This window comes from Erpetoichthys calabaricus, chromosome 5 (assembly GCF_900747795.2).
Source record: "Erpetoichthys calabaricus chromosome 5, fErpCal1.3, whole genome shotgun sequence".
In the NCBI taxonomy this organism is placed as follows: domain Eukaryota; kingdom Metazoa; phylum Chordata; class Cladistia; order Polypteriformes; family Polypteridae; genus Erpetoichthys; species Erpetoichthys calabaricus.
Genome location: NC_041398.2, coordinates 249,816,651 through 249,830,175, shown reverse-complemented (window position 1 = coordinate 249,830,175; position 13,525 = coordinate 249,816,651). Strand labels below are relative to the sequence as shown.

The window sequence follows — 13,525 nt, the reverse complement described above, 5'->3', positions numbered from 1 at the left end:
TCTCTCTCTCTCTCTCTCGCTCTCTTGCTCTCTCTCTCCACTCTCTCTCTCTCTCTCTCTCTCTCTTGCTCTCTCTCTCCACTCTCTCTTTCTCTCTGCTCTTTTTCTCTCTCTCTCTCCGCTCTCGCTCGCTTGCTCTCTCTCTCTGCTGTCTCTCTCTCCGCTCTCATTCTCTCTCTCTCTCTCTCTCTCTCTCTCCTCTCTCTGTTCTTTCTTAGTCAGATATGCGCCTCACCTGTCTGTGTGTGTAAAGAATGAGATATGAAACATAACCAGTAGTCAATGTGACAATTGATTAGTGAATAAGCGACTCTTTTGGGTTCTTATATTTGTAAATCTGACTCTAAAGGAGTCACCAGCCATGAACCTCACCGCACGTCACTGGATTGAATATCTGATTTAGTAGAATTTGATGCTTGAGTGAGCCTGTTATGGTGCAGCAATGGCACCAGCCGTGTGGTACATAAGAGTTGGAGTCCAATTCAAGGTGGAGGATGAGCAGTGGCATGTTGTGTATTGCCATACAAAAGGGTGCCACAGTGTCCTAGTGGTAGTGCTGTTGCCTCGAAGTAAGGAGACCGGGGTTCATCTACCATGTCTTCCCAGCACAGAGTTTGCATGTTCTCCCCATGTATGTGCGAGTCCAAAGACATGCAGGTTAGGTGGATTGGCGATGCCAAACTGGCCTAAGTGTTTCCGTGTGAGTGAGTGTGTGGGTGTGCCCACCCTGCCCTGGGCTTGTGCTTTGTCCAAGGGTTCTTCATGCCTTGCACCCCATGCTTGCTGGATTCGGCTTTAGCCCCCCTATGACCCAGCCTAGGATTTAGAGGGTTAGAAAATAAAATGACAGTGACAACACACAAACACCTCCATTACAATATCCAATAACACTTTTATAATTTCCTATTTCTATTTCATAATCTCTCATGGATCTCTCTCTAAGTATTTGTTCATGTTGTTGAAGAGCAGGCGCACATTTTCAGTTTTGGGAAGGAGACCTCTAGTATGTGTAATGCGTGCATTGCAAGTTCCCTTGGCTGATGAAAGCCATGATGTTATCTTTCTTCTCCATAGATTCAGAGCTAGTACTGTAACACCAGGGAGATCACAATTATTTATGAACACACGAGTGCCACGAGACCTTGATGGTCCCACAAGATGACGCCAGCTTGTTGACTTGTTCCAGTGTTCTGTCAGTATCGCACTCCCAGCGTAAATCATATACTTGAACACTAGGCCTGTATGGCCTGAAGAAATAGAAAGTGACATCCGACTCTGAGCACGACACTCCTGACATATTTATTAGTTTGGACTGATTTAAATGAACTAAATAAAAAATAATAAAACAAAAGAGGATGAAGAATGGAAAAGCTGTTGGTCCAGATGACATACCTGTGGAAGCATGGAGGTGTTTAGGAGAGATGGCAGTGGAGTTTTTAAACAGATTGTTTAATGGAATCTTGGAAAGTGAGAGGATGATGAGGAGTTAAGAAGAAGTGGACTGGTGGGCCGATATTTAAGAATAAGGGGGATGTGCAGGACTGTAGGGGATAAAACTGATGAGCCACAGCATGAAGTTATGGGAAAGATCAGTGGAAGATCAGTTAAGAAGTGAGGTGATGATTAGTGAGCAGCAGGATGGCATCATGTCAAGAAAGAGCACCACAGATGTGATGTTTGCTCTGAGGTCAGTGGAATGGTGAGGATGAGGGGAGTAGAGTTGGTGAAGGTGGATGAGTTTAAATACTTGGGATCAACAGTACAGAGTAATGGGGATTGATGAAGAGAAGTGAAGAAGAGAGTGCAGGCAGAGTGGAGTGGGTGGAGAAGAGTGTCAGGAGTGATTTGGGACAGACGGGTATCAGCAAGAGTGACCATGAAGGTCTAGCGGATGATAGTGAGACCAGCTATGTTATATACAGGAGACAGAGATGGAGGTGGCAGAGTTAAAGATGTCAAGATTTGCATTGGGTGTGACAAGGATGGACAGGATTAGAAATAAGGACATTAGAGGGTCAGCTCAGGTTGGACAGTTGGGAGACAAAGTCAGAGAGGCGAGATTGCATTGGTTTGGACATGTGCAGAGGAGAGATGAGGAGTATAATGGAAGATGGGTGCTAAGGATAGAACTGCCAGGGAAGAAGAGAAGAGGAAGGCCTATGAGGAGATTTATAGATGTGGTGAGTTAGGGCATGCAGGTGATGGGTGTGACAGAGCAAGATGACGAGGACAGGAAGATATGGAAGAAGATGATCCACTGTGGCGACCCCTAATGGAAGCAGCCGAATGAAGAAGAAGAAGAGGAGGACTGATTTAAATGAATGTTTTCTGCATTGACGTTATCTGCTACTGCTCTGTAATCTCAGAAGAACTGATACTCTCTTTGTATAATTTAAGAGGTGCTGCCACCTGATGACATTTCTCAGTAACAGCAGACAGAAGGCGGTCATAAATCTGAGATGCGTTCTGTCCAGACATGGACTGTATTATTAAGCTGTGCTATTTTGTAGACTTATTGTAGCTGGGGTATTTATAGCTCAGCATTTGGAAATGGTTTAGTTCTTTTGTAGCTCTTAGACTATAAGCCTTGTCGAAAGGACTACATTTAAAATTTGAAACCTTTTATAATTAGAAATATAATAGCAGATTCTGTCACTTGCAGAAGTTCTCTGATGATGCTCCACTAATGAGTTGTATTGACAAGTGGGATATAAGACTGAGGAGAGGAGTCCAGTGGGGACAAATTAACACCATCAAAACCGAAGAAATGGTTATTGACTTTCACCGCACCAAACTGGTGATGTCCAGTCACTGCTCAGGGAGGGGATGTGGAGGTGCTGTACTGCTACAAGTACTTGGGGGTCCACATCAATGACAGCCTGAACTGCTCTAATAACACAGTGGAACTACAGGAGACAGGGCTGAGCAGACTCTTTTCTTTGGAGACTGTGCTCCTCTTATGTGGGTGATTCATAAAACACAATTAAATTACACTTGCATATCTCTTTTCTAATAAACTTAAAGTGCTTTACAAAGATAGTGGGGAACTACTTCAACCACCACCAATGTGTAGCATCCACATGGACGATGCAACAGCAGCCACTTTTGTGCCAGTAGTCTTGCCACACATTATAAGTGGTGAAGGGGTGAGAGAGATAGCTAGCCAATTAGAGACAGGGGATAATTAGGGGGCCAGAATGACCAAACCATGCTGAACAATTTAGCTAGAATATTGGGGTACACCCTACTCATCTTCCAAAGATACCCAGGGATCTTTAATGACTACAGAGAGTCAGGACCTCAGTTTTACCTCTCATCCAAAAGATGGCACCAATTTTTACAGCACTATTTCTCCATTGCTGCACTGCGGTATTGGGATCCACACACAGACCACCAGCCCCCAGTGGCCTCACCAACATCACTTCCAGCAGCAACCCAAGCTTTTCTTAGAAGGTTTTTTCATCATTTTTTTAATGGGATTATCATGGGTGCTGTTTAATTACCGGAACCCGAGTACCAAATTTCTTTTCTGCATATGGATGCTGGAATGACAATAAAAGATCCTTCATCCAAGAACTTGCCATGCCGTACGTAACATGCTCTTAGCGTAAGGCAGATTACCTGTTGAAGTTCAGATGCCTGCTGGTGGTGGGTAGTGATATTTGCATCTTCTACAAATGTGTGGTGGCCTGTGCAGTGTGCTGTGCCAATTACAGTACGCCACTTCAAGAGAGGAAGACTGAATCAACCAGAGGAATAAAAAGGGCAGACCCAGTTATGGGTTTGTACCGCACCTGCTGGAGACAGTCATGGAGGAGAGGATGAAGACCACAATGAGAGCTAATATGAACAAGGCTGCACATCCTCTATCTATCTATCTATCTATCTATCTATCTATCTATCTATCTATCTATCTATCTATCTATCTATCTATCTATCTATCTATCTATCTATCTATCTATCTATCTATCTATCTATCTATCTATCATTTTATTATATAGTGCCTCTATCTATCTATCTATCTATCTATCTATCTATCTATCTATCTATCTATCTATCTATCTATCTATCTATCTATCTATCATTCATTATATAGTGCCTTCTATCTATCTATCTATCTATCTATCTATCTATCTATCTATCTATCTATCTATCATTCATTATATAGTGCCTTCTATCTATCTATCTATCTATCTATCTATCTATCTATCTATCTATCTATCTATCTATCTATCTATCTATCTATCATTCATTATATAGTGCCTTCTATCTATCTATCTATCTATCTATCTATCTATCTATCTATCTATCATTTTATTATATAGTGCCTTTATCTATCTATCTATCTATCTATCTATCTATCTATCTATCTATCTATCTATCTATCTATCTATCTATCTATCATTCATTATATAGTGCCTTCTATCTATCTATCTATCTATCTATCTATCTATCTATCTATCTATCTATCTATCTATCTATCTATCTATCTATCATTTTATTATATAGTGCCTTTATCTATCTATGTATCTATCTATCTATCTATCTATCTATCTATCTATCTATCTATCTATCTATCTATCTATCTATCATTTTATTATATAGTGCCTTTATCTATCTATCTATCTATCTATCTATCTATCTATCTATCTATCTATCTATCTATCTATCTATCTATCTATCTATCATTCATTATATAGTGCCTTCTATCTATCTATCTATCTATCTATCTATCTATCTATCTATCTATCTATCATTTCATTATATAGTGCCTTTAATGCTATAATGTTACAGAGTTGTTTTTGTGAGATTTTATTGATGCGTTCCAAATTATTTTTAGTAAATTTCACAATGTCAAGTGCAGTTTGTTTCATACAGAAATGGTGCTTTGTGTTTTTTTGTTGCAGATTATCCACAGGGATATCAAGCCTGAAAACATCCTTGTGTCCCAGAATGGAGTTGTCAAGCTGTGTGACTTTGGATTTGCTCGGACGATGGCGGCCCCCGGTGAGCTCTACACTGATTATGTGGCCACCCGCTGGTACAGAGCACCGGAGCTGGTGGTGGGAGACACCAAGTACGGCAAGTATGTACTGCACAAGTCGGATGCTACAAACGTGTGGACTTAATCCTGCAATTTTTAAATAGGGAAGGCTACTGCAAAATAATACTTCTGAGAAATAATAGGAAAACAACAAAAGAGAGTTAAGCATTTATGTCTATACTAGTCATTTAGCCCGTTACAATAACGGGCGCTAGAACAGTAGTGCATAAACATTAGTAGAACAGTCGATATTAAATGGCAAGAGACTTTGACCTCATTCTTTTTGTTGGTCGTATTTTTCTTTCTTTCAGCCTTTCTTTTGTTGATGTTTACTTGCTGAGCTGATCGTTCTTCATGGGCTGCCGCCGTGTATTGTGTGTGTCTAATTTTCTGTGACAGTAATACCGTCTTCTACGTCCGCTGGCTTGTACGTCAGTAATATACCTTTAATTTTCTCTGGCGGTAATACAGGCGTGCGCGTCGGTAATATGCCTTTATCTCCTCTGACAGTAATACTGGCTTGTATGTGGCTGTAATATGCGTCACTGTATTGTGTACCTTTAATTTCCTCTCGCAGTAATACTGGTTTGTATTTCCGTAAAATGCCTCTAACTTTCTCTGACAGTAATATCGCGCATTGCACCGTGCCCCGCGCATGCGCACTTCACCAGAACACACACACACGGACACCTGGACGCACACAGGAATTTTATTAAAGAGGATTGGCTGTATCTATTGGCTATTTATAAAAGGAATATTTCTAAATGTCTTTTAAATGTAAAAACCATACTGTTGTGTTTTTCTGAATGAAGAATAAGAGCAGAATAAAAAAGACCCGTTAATTCAGTGAGATCCGTTGTTATTGATTATTATCACCAATTGTGATAATAAAACCTGCAGCCACTGTGGGTCCCCAGGACCGAGTTTGGGAAGCACTGCTCTAGATGATGATGTCTGCTGAACAAACAGGTATCGCTAGCTAAACGGAGGCGAGGTGCGCTCCAACACGTGGTGAGAGGTAGAGCGACTCAAGCCGAGGCTGGCGCGTGAGTGAGGAGGGTCCCGCCCGGCTCCCCACTCCTGACGTCACGCATCCCCCTCCCCTCGGCCCGCTGCGTCTCTCTTGGATTCGAGCAAATACATCAGTACCACAAGTGAACTCTGATTCTTAGTGCAATGAGAGAAATGGACAAACAGACAGGCAGGCAGACGTTGGATTTTATTGTCTTTTTTTCACATTGTGATGTGTAGTATTGTTCTCACAGTCTCTCTCTATCTCTCTCTGTCTCCATTTGCACTGCACCTCTAAGTGCTCTTCATCACTGTGTTGCTCTTACTTATGTGTTACTTGTTGATGTGTCAGACACTGTTTTATTTAAGACCAGGGTATTGCATTAATTATTTGTCTGAACTTTAGTTAGGAAATAAAAGAAAACACTTTGCAAGAAAGAATTAAAGAACAATCATTTTTTTTTGTTTTAGAGTTACAATTAGCTTTGTCTTGTTATGAAATTTTGTGTGATCAGTCAACACATTTTTGCTTTTATGGTTATGATTTCAAGTAATTGTGCCTTAACGTCTGCTACCTGGGAATTTAAAATAGAATACAGAACTTGTGTTTCTTGAAGGACGTTCTTGATGGTCTCAGCTTCAACTCTATGATTCTTTACTTTGTTTCAGCTTGACGTCCAGCATCTGTTTATGTGAGGGAGCAGTAAGTGTGAATACGTTTCTGTACTAAATGTATTTCACTGTTGTCCTAGAAAATGTAAATCTCACTGGATAAACATTTAGGTCTTTGAGAGGTTCACCATCCTGGATGAGCTCTCCGTAGAGCCTTCTCTGTCCCAGGCTATCATGTCCTTTAATCTGGAATGTTCATCGTTTAACTTCTCCATACAAACTCGAATGCGCATTTGTCTTTTTTGGAGTTGTTTTTTTTTTTTTTTGCTTTCAGTAATTTAGATGTAAGCCTCACGAGTACGTAGTGGAGTTTGTACAATAAAGCCGTTGACTTATTAAAACAATGACCTGGCATTTTCTTCACATTTTTAATTGCTTTTGCACATTCCCTGAGTTACAAGAGTGGTATGTCAATGAAAGCCCCCCGATCCTTTTTTTCAGTTTGCTTTCTGTAACACCAGTTGCACATCTTACATTTATAATTAGTTTTATCTGTACAGTATATAGCACTTTACCACTGTCTCTTTAAAAATTAACTTTCAAAGTGTTTGTTAGCCTTTACAGTTTTTCCAGGTCATTCTGAATTGTACTGCTATTTGCCTGCCTGTCCAAATGTTTTAATTTCACAAGTTGCCTCCTCAGTTTAAATCAGGATCATGAAAATAAAAACGTAAAACTCACTGAGGGCCGTAAACGTGACGATTACCTGTGTGAAGAATTCCCCCCTTGTGTGTGCGCCTTCTCATCTGTTAATTACTCAGATCACAGTTTAATTCTCAGAGCTGCTGCTGACGCCTGAGGATTCTGATTTCAAAATAAATATTTGTAATGTCTAAGTAAAGTGTGCCATATGTCTGCTTTGTCTGCTACTGCGGTCCCTTTGTCATAGAAAACCAATAAACACGTTCAGCAGGAAACGTCTTCCTTTAAACGAAAACTACAAATCAGTGCCAGCCATGTACTGTATGAAGCAGGCAAACAGTGGCTAAGAAAATCTGTATTTAAATAAGTTTGTAATCTAAAAAGACTGATAGATAAAATCTATCTATCTATCTATCTATCTATCTATCTATCTATCTATCTATCTATCTATCTATCTATCTATCTATCTATCTATCTATCTATCTATCTATCTATCTATCTATCTATCTGTTATATAGTGCCTTTCACTTATCTATCTATCTATCTATCTATCTATCTATCTATCTATCTATCTATCTATCTATCTATCTATCTATCTATCTATCTATCTATCTATCTATCTATGTTATATAGTGCCTTTCACTTATCTATCTATCTATCTATCTATCTATCTATCTATCTATCTATCTATCTATCTATCTATCTATCTATCTATCTTAGACCCCTTCAATTTCCGTAGATTTTATTGTGTTGTAGATTTTAGTTTAAGTGGATTAATTTGACATTTCCTATAAATGTACTCTCAGTAATCCACAATAACAAAGTGAAAATCTGTTTTCAGAAATTTTTTGATAATGTATTAAAAATCAAAAATTGAACTCTCTCGTTCATAGAAGTATTCACTCTGTCTGTCACAGTCAAACCCGTTTTGTCCTAACCAGGGTCCCTGGGGTCTGCTGGAGCCTTTCCCAGCTAGTATGGTGTGCAAGGCAGGAACAAGCCCTGGGCAGGGCACCAGTCCATCGCTGGGCAAACACACACACACTTGTGTTAATTTTGGATCACCAATTCTCCTAACCTGCATGTCTGTGGGAGGAAACAGGAACACCCAGAAGAAACCCTCACAGATACGGGGAGAACATGCAAACTCCATGGAGGGAGGACCTGGGATGGAAACCTTGGTCTCCTTACTGTGATGCAGCAGGGCTACCGTTGTGCCACAGTGCTGCCCTCATAGAAGTATTCAGACCCTTAATTAAGTACTTTTAGAAGCCCCTTTCGCAGTTTTGAGTCTCTACATGCAATTCCAGTTCCAGGTCTTGTTTGCTAAGTCTTTACAAGCTTATCACACCTGGATTTAAGCAGTTTATCTCGTTTCTCCTGGCAGATCCTCTTCAGCTCTGTTAGACTGGATGGAAGGTGTCTGTAAACTGCCATCTTCAGGTCACTCCTCACATGTTCTATATGGTCCAAGTCTAATGAATGAAATGGTGCTTAGAGTTCAGCCCAAAGACTTCCATTCTTGTCTCATGAGACCAGAGTCCTTTACAGGCCATTTGGCTAACTCCAATGGAGCTGACAGATGCCTTTCATTCAACAGTGCCTCTCCACCATAAACGTCTGATTAATGAGGTGGTCGTCCTTCCGACAGGTTCTCCCATCTCGGCAGAGGAACTCTGAAGCTCTGTTAGAGTGACCATTGAGCTCTTGGTCACCTCCCTGGCTGAGGCCCTTCATGACCATTTACTCAGTTTGGCCAGAAGAGTCCTGGTGGTTCCAAACTTCTTCCTTTTCAAAACCCTTAAGGCCACTGAGGTTGTGAGAAAAATCAATCCCCTCGCCCTGATTAACACCTCACTACAATTCTACTGCAGGGGTCTACAGAGAGTTCCTTGGACTTCATGGTTGGGTTTTTGTCCTGACATGCAGTGTGAATTGTGGGGCCTTCTACACGCACAGTGGGCCTTTCTAAATGATGTCCAGTCAACTGGGTTTAGCACTGGTGGACTCCAGTCGAGTTCTAGAAACATCTCAAGAAGAATTAAAGCAAATGGGAGGCACCTGAGCACAATTTGGAGGTCCACAGCTATGGGTCTGAGTACTTACTGGATAAGAAGGAGATATTTCAGTGTTTGATTTTTAATAAATTTGCAAACCTCCTGAAAACACATCTCCACGTTGCCATTATGAATTTTCAAAATGGAAAAATGTGTCCATATAATAATAAATCTACAGCATAATAAAGTGTGCTCATTTAGAACATTTATTCTTTTATTTTCTGGATGTGTTGTTTTCACCTTACTGCTCTTAACTCATTTCAACCTTTGTCTTTAATGTTTTTACTGTTATAATACTGACAGAGACTCTTGCAGCTGACTTTTGCATTTACAGCAATAAAAAACAGATTGAACTGAAATGGAATGATACCAGTTTATTATATTAATGTAAAAGATTAACAAGAAGTAACAGGTTGATCGTCTAATACAAAGCATTATATATGTTTGTATTGTTACACTTTGTGTTTAACCCTGGTTGGTGTTAATTTGGTTCATAACCCATAATGTGCTCCACTGCGCAGTACACTGCTTTATGAATGGTATCTCTGCTTTTTCAGAGCTGTGGACGTGTGGGCCATTGGCTGTCTGGTCGTTGAGATGCTGACAGGAGAGCCGCTGTTTCCAGGGGATTCAGATATTGACCAGCTATACCACATTATTAAGTGTTTAGGTAAGACTGCTGCGATCCTTCTCAAATTGTTGCTATCATTACTACAGGTGCCTTTAGATTATTTAGTATATATATTGTGGACGATAGGAGGCACTGTTGCCCCTTTAAACCCAACAGACAGCCGCACACAGCACAGGGTAAAAGCAATGAGAAGTATTTGTATTCTTTATCTTCTCCCAACAGCACCTTCAAGCACCACAGCCACAATAAGCAAGCAAATAAACAAGCACAAGTCTCACTAATGCTTACAGTATATCTATCTATCTATCTATCTATCTATCTATCTATCTATCTATCTATCTATCTATCTATCTATCTATCTATCTATCTATCTATCTATCTATCTATCTATCTATCTATCTATCTATCTATCTATCTATCTATCTGTAGAGATAGATATAGATAGATGGATAGTAAGAGATAGCCGGCGGAGTGGTGGCTCTGAGGTATGGATCTGCACTGGTAATCGGAAGGTTGCTGGTTCAAATCCTGCAAACGCCAAAGTGACTGTACTTTGTTGGGCCCTTGACCACGGAACTTAACCTGCAATTGCTCCGTCCTGGGTATGATGTTAATCTGCATGTGGGCCCTCCAACCTGTAGGGAAAAACCTGGGGGTTGGTGGCAGAATTGGCACTCCAGCCACCATAAAAACCTCACGCTGTTCCATTCCATCTAAACTGGTGTGGGTTGCTGAGGTATCAGCTGTTGCATGGCTGCACTCAGGTCCTAATTTGTGATCTTGAGTTGGTTTGTCATGTGGTGGGTGCGGCAGTGCACTGGATCAGGGCTTGTTGCTAACCCAACCCCCCCCCCTCCCCCCCCTGGGGTGCAGCAGTGCCTTGGACTCTTGCAGGGCTCCATGGGAGCTGGAGTTTGATGCAGCCCTGCTGGGTTCCATGGGCACCACCAGGGGGGTGCTGCAGCTGCTGCTGAGCCCTTATTTGCAGCTCTTCCGCCACACCTGGAAGTGGGGCAACGGGCACCTGGAGCACTACCAGCACTACTAACAGCAGCCACTACTCTTGGAGCCAGAGTCGGGAGCAGGTAGACGAAGCTTGCCCGGAGGTGTGGAGAAAAAGAGGAAAATACTTTTTTGTAATGTGCTAGTGATTGTGGTGAACTTTGTTGTACAGGGGAAAGCATTTCCCATGAGGGAAAAGGAAAAATATAAAGAGTGTGTGACACCTGTGTGTTGGGTTTGGGTGGCAGGAGTGCCCTCTGCAGGCCACAATATATATATATATTAAAGTGTGTGTGTTTATATATATATATATATGTGTGTGTGTGTTGCATAGTTTACTGTCAAATAATGCAAAGAGTATGCGACATGTGTTTCGCCCTCATTTGGGCTCATCAGGCGTACACACTCTACCTCTCCCCTCACAGGGATCGAACCTTGCAAGGGGTGCAGTGAGTGTGTACACCTGATGACCCCAAATAACGGCGAAACACATGTCGCGTACTCTTTGCATTATTTGACAGTAAACTATGCAACATTCCATGATTTGCTTCTTGTAACTTAGAGGGCACCGTGGTGGATGTTGGCAGAATGGCAGACCAACCACATGCGTTACCTGGTAGGTAACCACCCATACAATAAGGTTGGGACTCAGACTACGAATGCAATGAATATATTTTATATATATATATATATATATATATATATATATATATATATATATATATATATATATATATATATATATATATATATATATATATATTATGTTTAAGGGGAAATTAAAAGTTTACAGAAGCTCAAGAGAAAAATAATAAATATATATGTATATACAAACATTATAATAAACAAACATTGACCCACCCAAACACACATAAGTACTTCTGCGTTGGCTAATTAACAGCAGACTTGTAGGGGGTGGTAAGATGGTACCACAGGTTTACATTTAAATGCATTAACGTTTGAACACAGCAGATCCAGCTTGCTGTGTCCACAAGAAATGGCCAAGAAGCATCCAACTACAGAGCCACACCTCTGGTCTACGTCCACAGTTTCACTGCAGAAGTGACGTCACCGCACGTCTATACTACCTACCAATGACACTGACCCCTAACCTTCACTTAGCCCGATCTTAACCATTTATACTCCATGCTGACCACACTGACCCTTAACCTTCACTTGTGCCACGAGGCTGCTGGTTTAGGACTGTGGTGACGTGTGATGCTGAGGATCATCAGTTGGATATTATTGAAGTTGCCCGGTTGAAGACACCAGGGTCCTTTAGAGTGTTCACAACAGAGTGAAACATTTCTGCTGCTGAGTTTGAAAATAAGCATTGAGAGTCACCCAATGCAATTTACAGAAAATCAGGATACTTAAATCAGAATTCAGTATTTTGTAAAACCTGTGCAATGTCAAATGGAAACATCTGTCATTAGTTGAATGTGGAGAATTTAACATTTCAGTTATCTCAACATAAGAAATACAGAATATGTCACGAAACATTTGAAGGACTAAGTAGCTTAAGCAGGCCCAAGGTGTCACATCAAAGGATGGATTTCAAGGGAATCCTGAAGGTCAGTAGACTGTGATGACGTCTGATGTGGAGAAGGAGGTGGCATATGCCACATATTGGGAACAAGAAAAAAAAATCTTTTTTTAGTACAAAGAGAAGAGTCACAAATATGAAGTGGGCCAAGAGCCACCAATAAGCAACAGACTGGAGGCAGTGAGCAGTGAGACCATGCAGACAGATGTCAGCCATTTAAATGACACCTGGGTAGAAGGCATCATTTTGGACATCAGTTCCAGGGTCCTCTACCAGCAGGGAGTTTCTGTAGCCAAGCTTCGCAAAGGAGAGTCAAACGACTGATCTTGTTGGTGCTGCACAGAAATAAAATGACACCATGGCATAACGTGGAGTGAATGTTCTGCACGTCAGATTGAGAGGTATTCAGGATCAGGCTGGTAGCAAGTGAAGGTGTTCATGTGACTTTGTCCCCAGAATTGTTCACTTTGTAATGATTACCCTAAGCTCAAAGAAGGCAAAGCTACATCGACGAGAAACTTGTAAAATTCCTGGACCTGGTTGTTCTGCCACTTCTCCTCTCAAAGATTGTTACCCAGCAAGGACGGAACAAAAAAATGAGTTATGGAACAACCTAAGAGAACAAATTACATACATGGGCATATTTTGACTGAACAATAACACACGGTTACTTTACGCCACAGCCCCAATTAAATGAAAGTCCCCTTTAGCTGTTTCTCGAGAAAATCCCCTTTCCATATACATAGAAACTCCCTCAGATCACCCGCACATATCCACTCGTATACATAAATATACACAGCACTCTCAATATGACCGTAAGGAACAAAAGACGCCCCTGTCCAGACGAGGCACATATATCTACTCTTATATATATAAAATCCTATGCCTAAAAGTGCAACAATTTTATGTCATGTTGTTTG

The 13,525-nt window shown here is 40.9% G+C and overlaps 2 protein-coding genes across 4 annotated transcripts in view; one reads left to right on the top strand and one right to left on the bottom strand.

Moving 5' to 3' along the window:
• The window catches only part of pkd2 (polycystic kidney disease 2), a 913,849-nt gene that overhangs the window by 622,784 nt on the left and 277,540 nt on the right, over window positions 1–13,525 (bottom strand). The gene's annotated exons all lie outside the window — the stretch shown is intronic.
• LOC114652388 (cyclin-dependent kinase-like 2) overlaps window positions 1–13,525 on the top strand; it is a 71,068-nt gene that overhangs the window by 11,144 nt on the left and 46,399 nt on the right. For both annotated transcript variants that reach the window (XM_051928165.1, XM_051928166.1), the window contains exons 4-5: window positions 4,908–5,086; window positions 9,984–10,096. In XM_051928165.1, coding sequence (XP_051784125.1) covers window positions 4,908–5,086; window positions 9,984–10,096 — 292 coding nt within the window. The remainder of the gene's footprint in view (window positions 1–4,907; window positions 5,087–9,983; window positions 10,097–13,525) is intronic.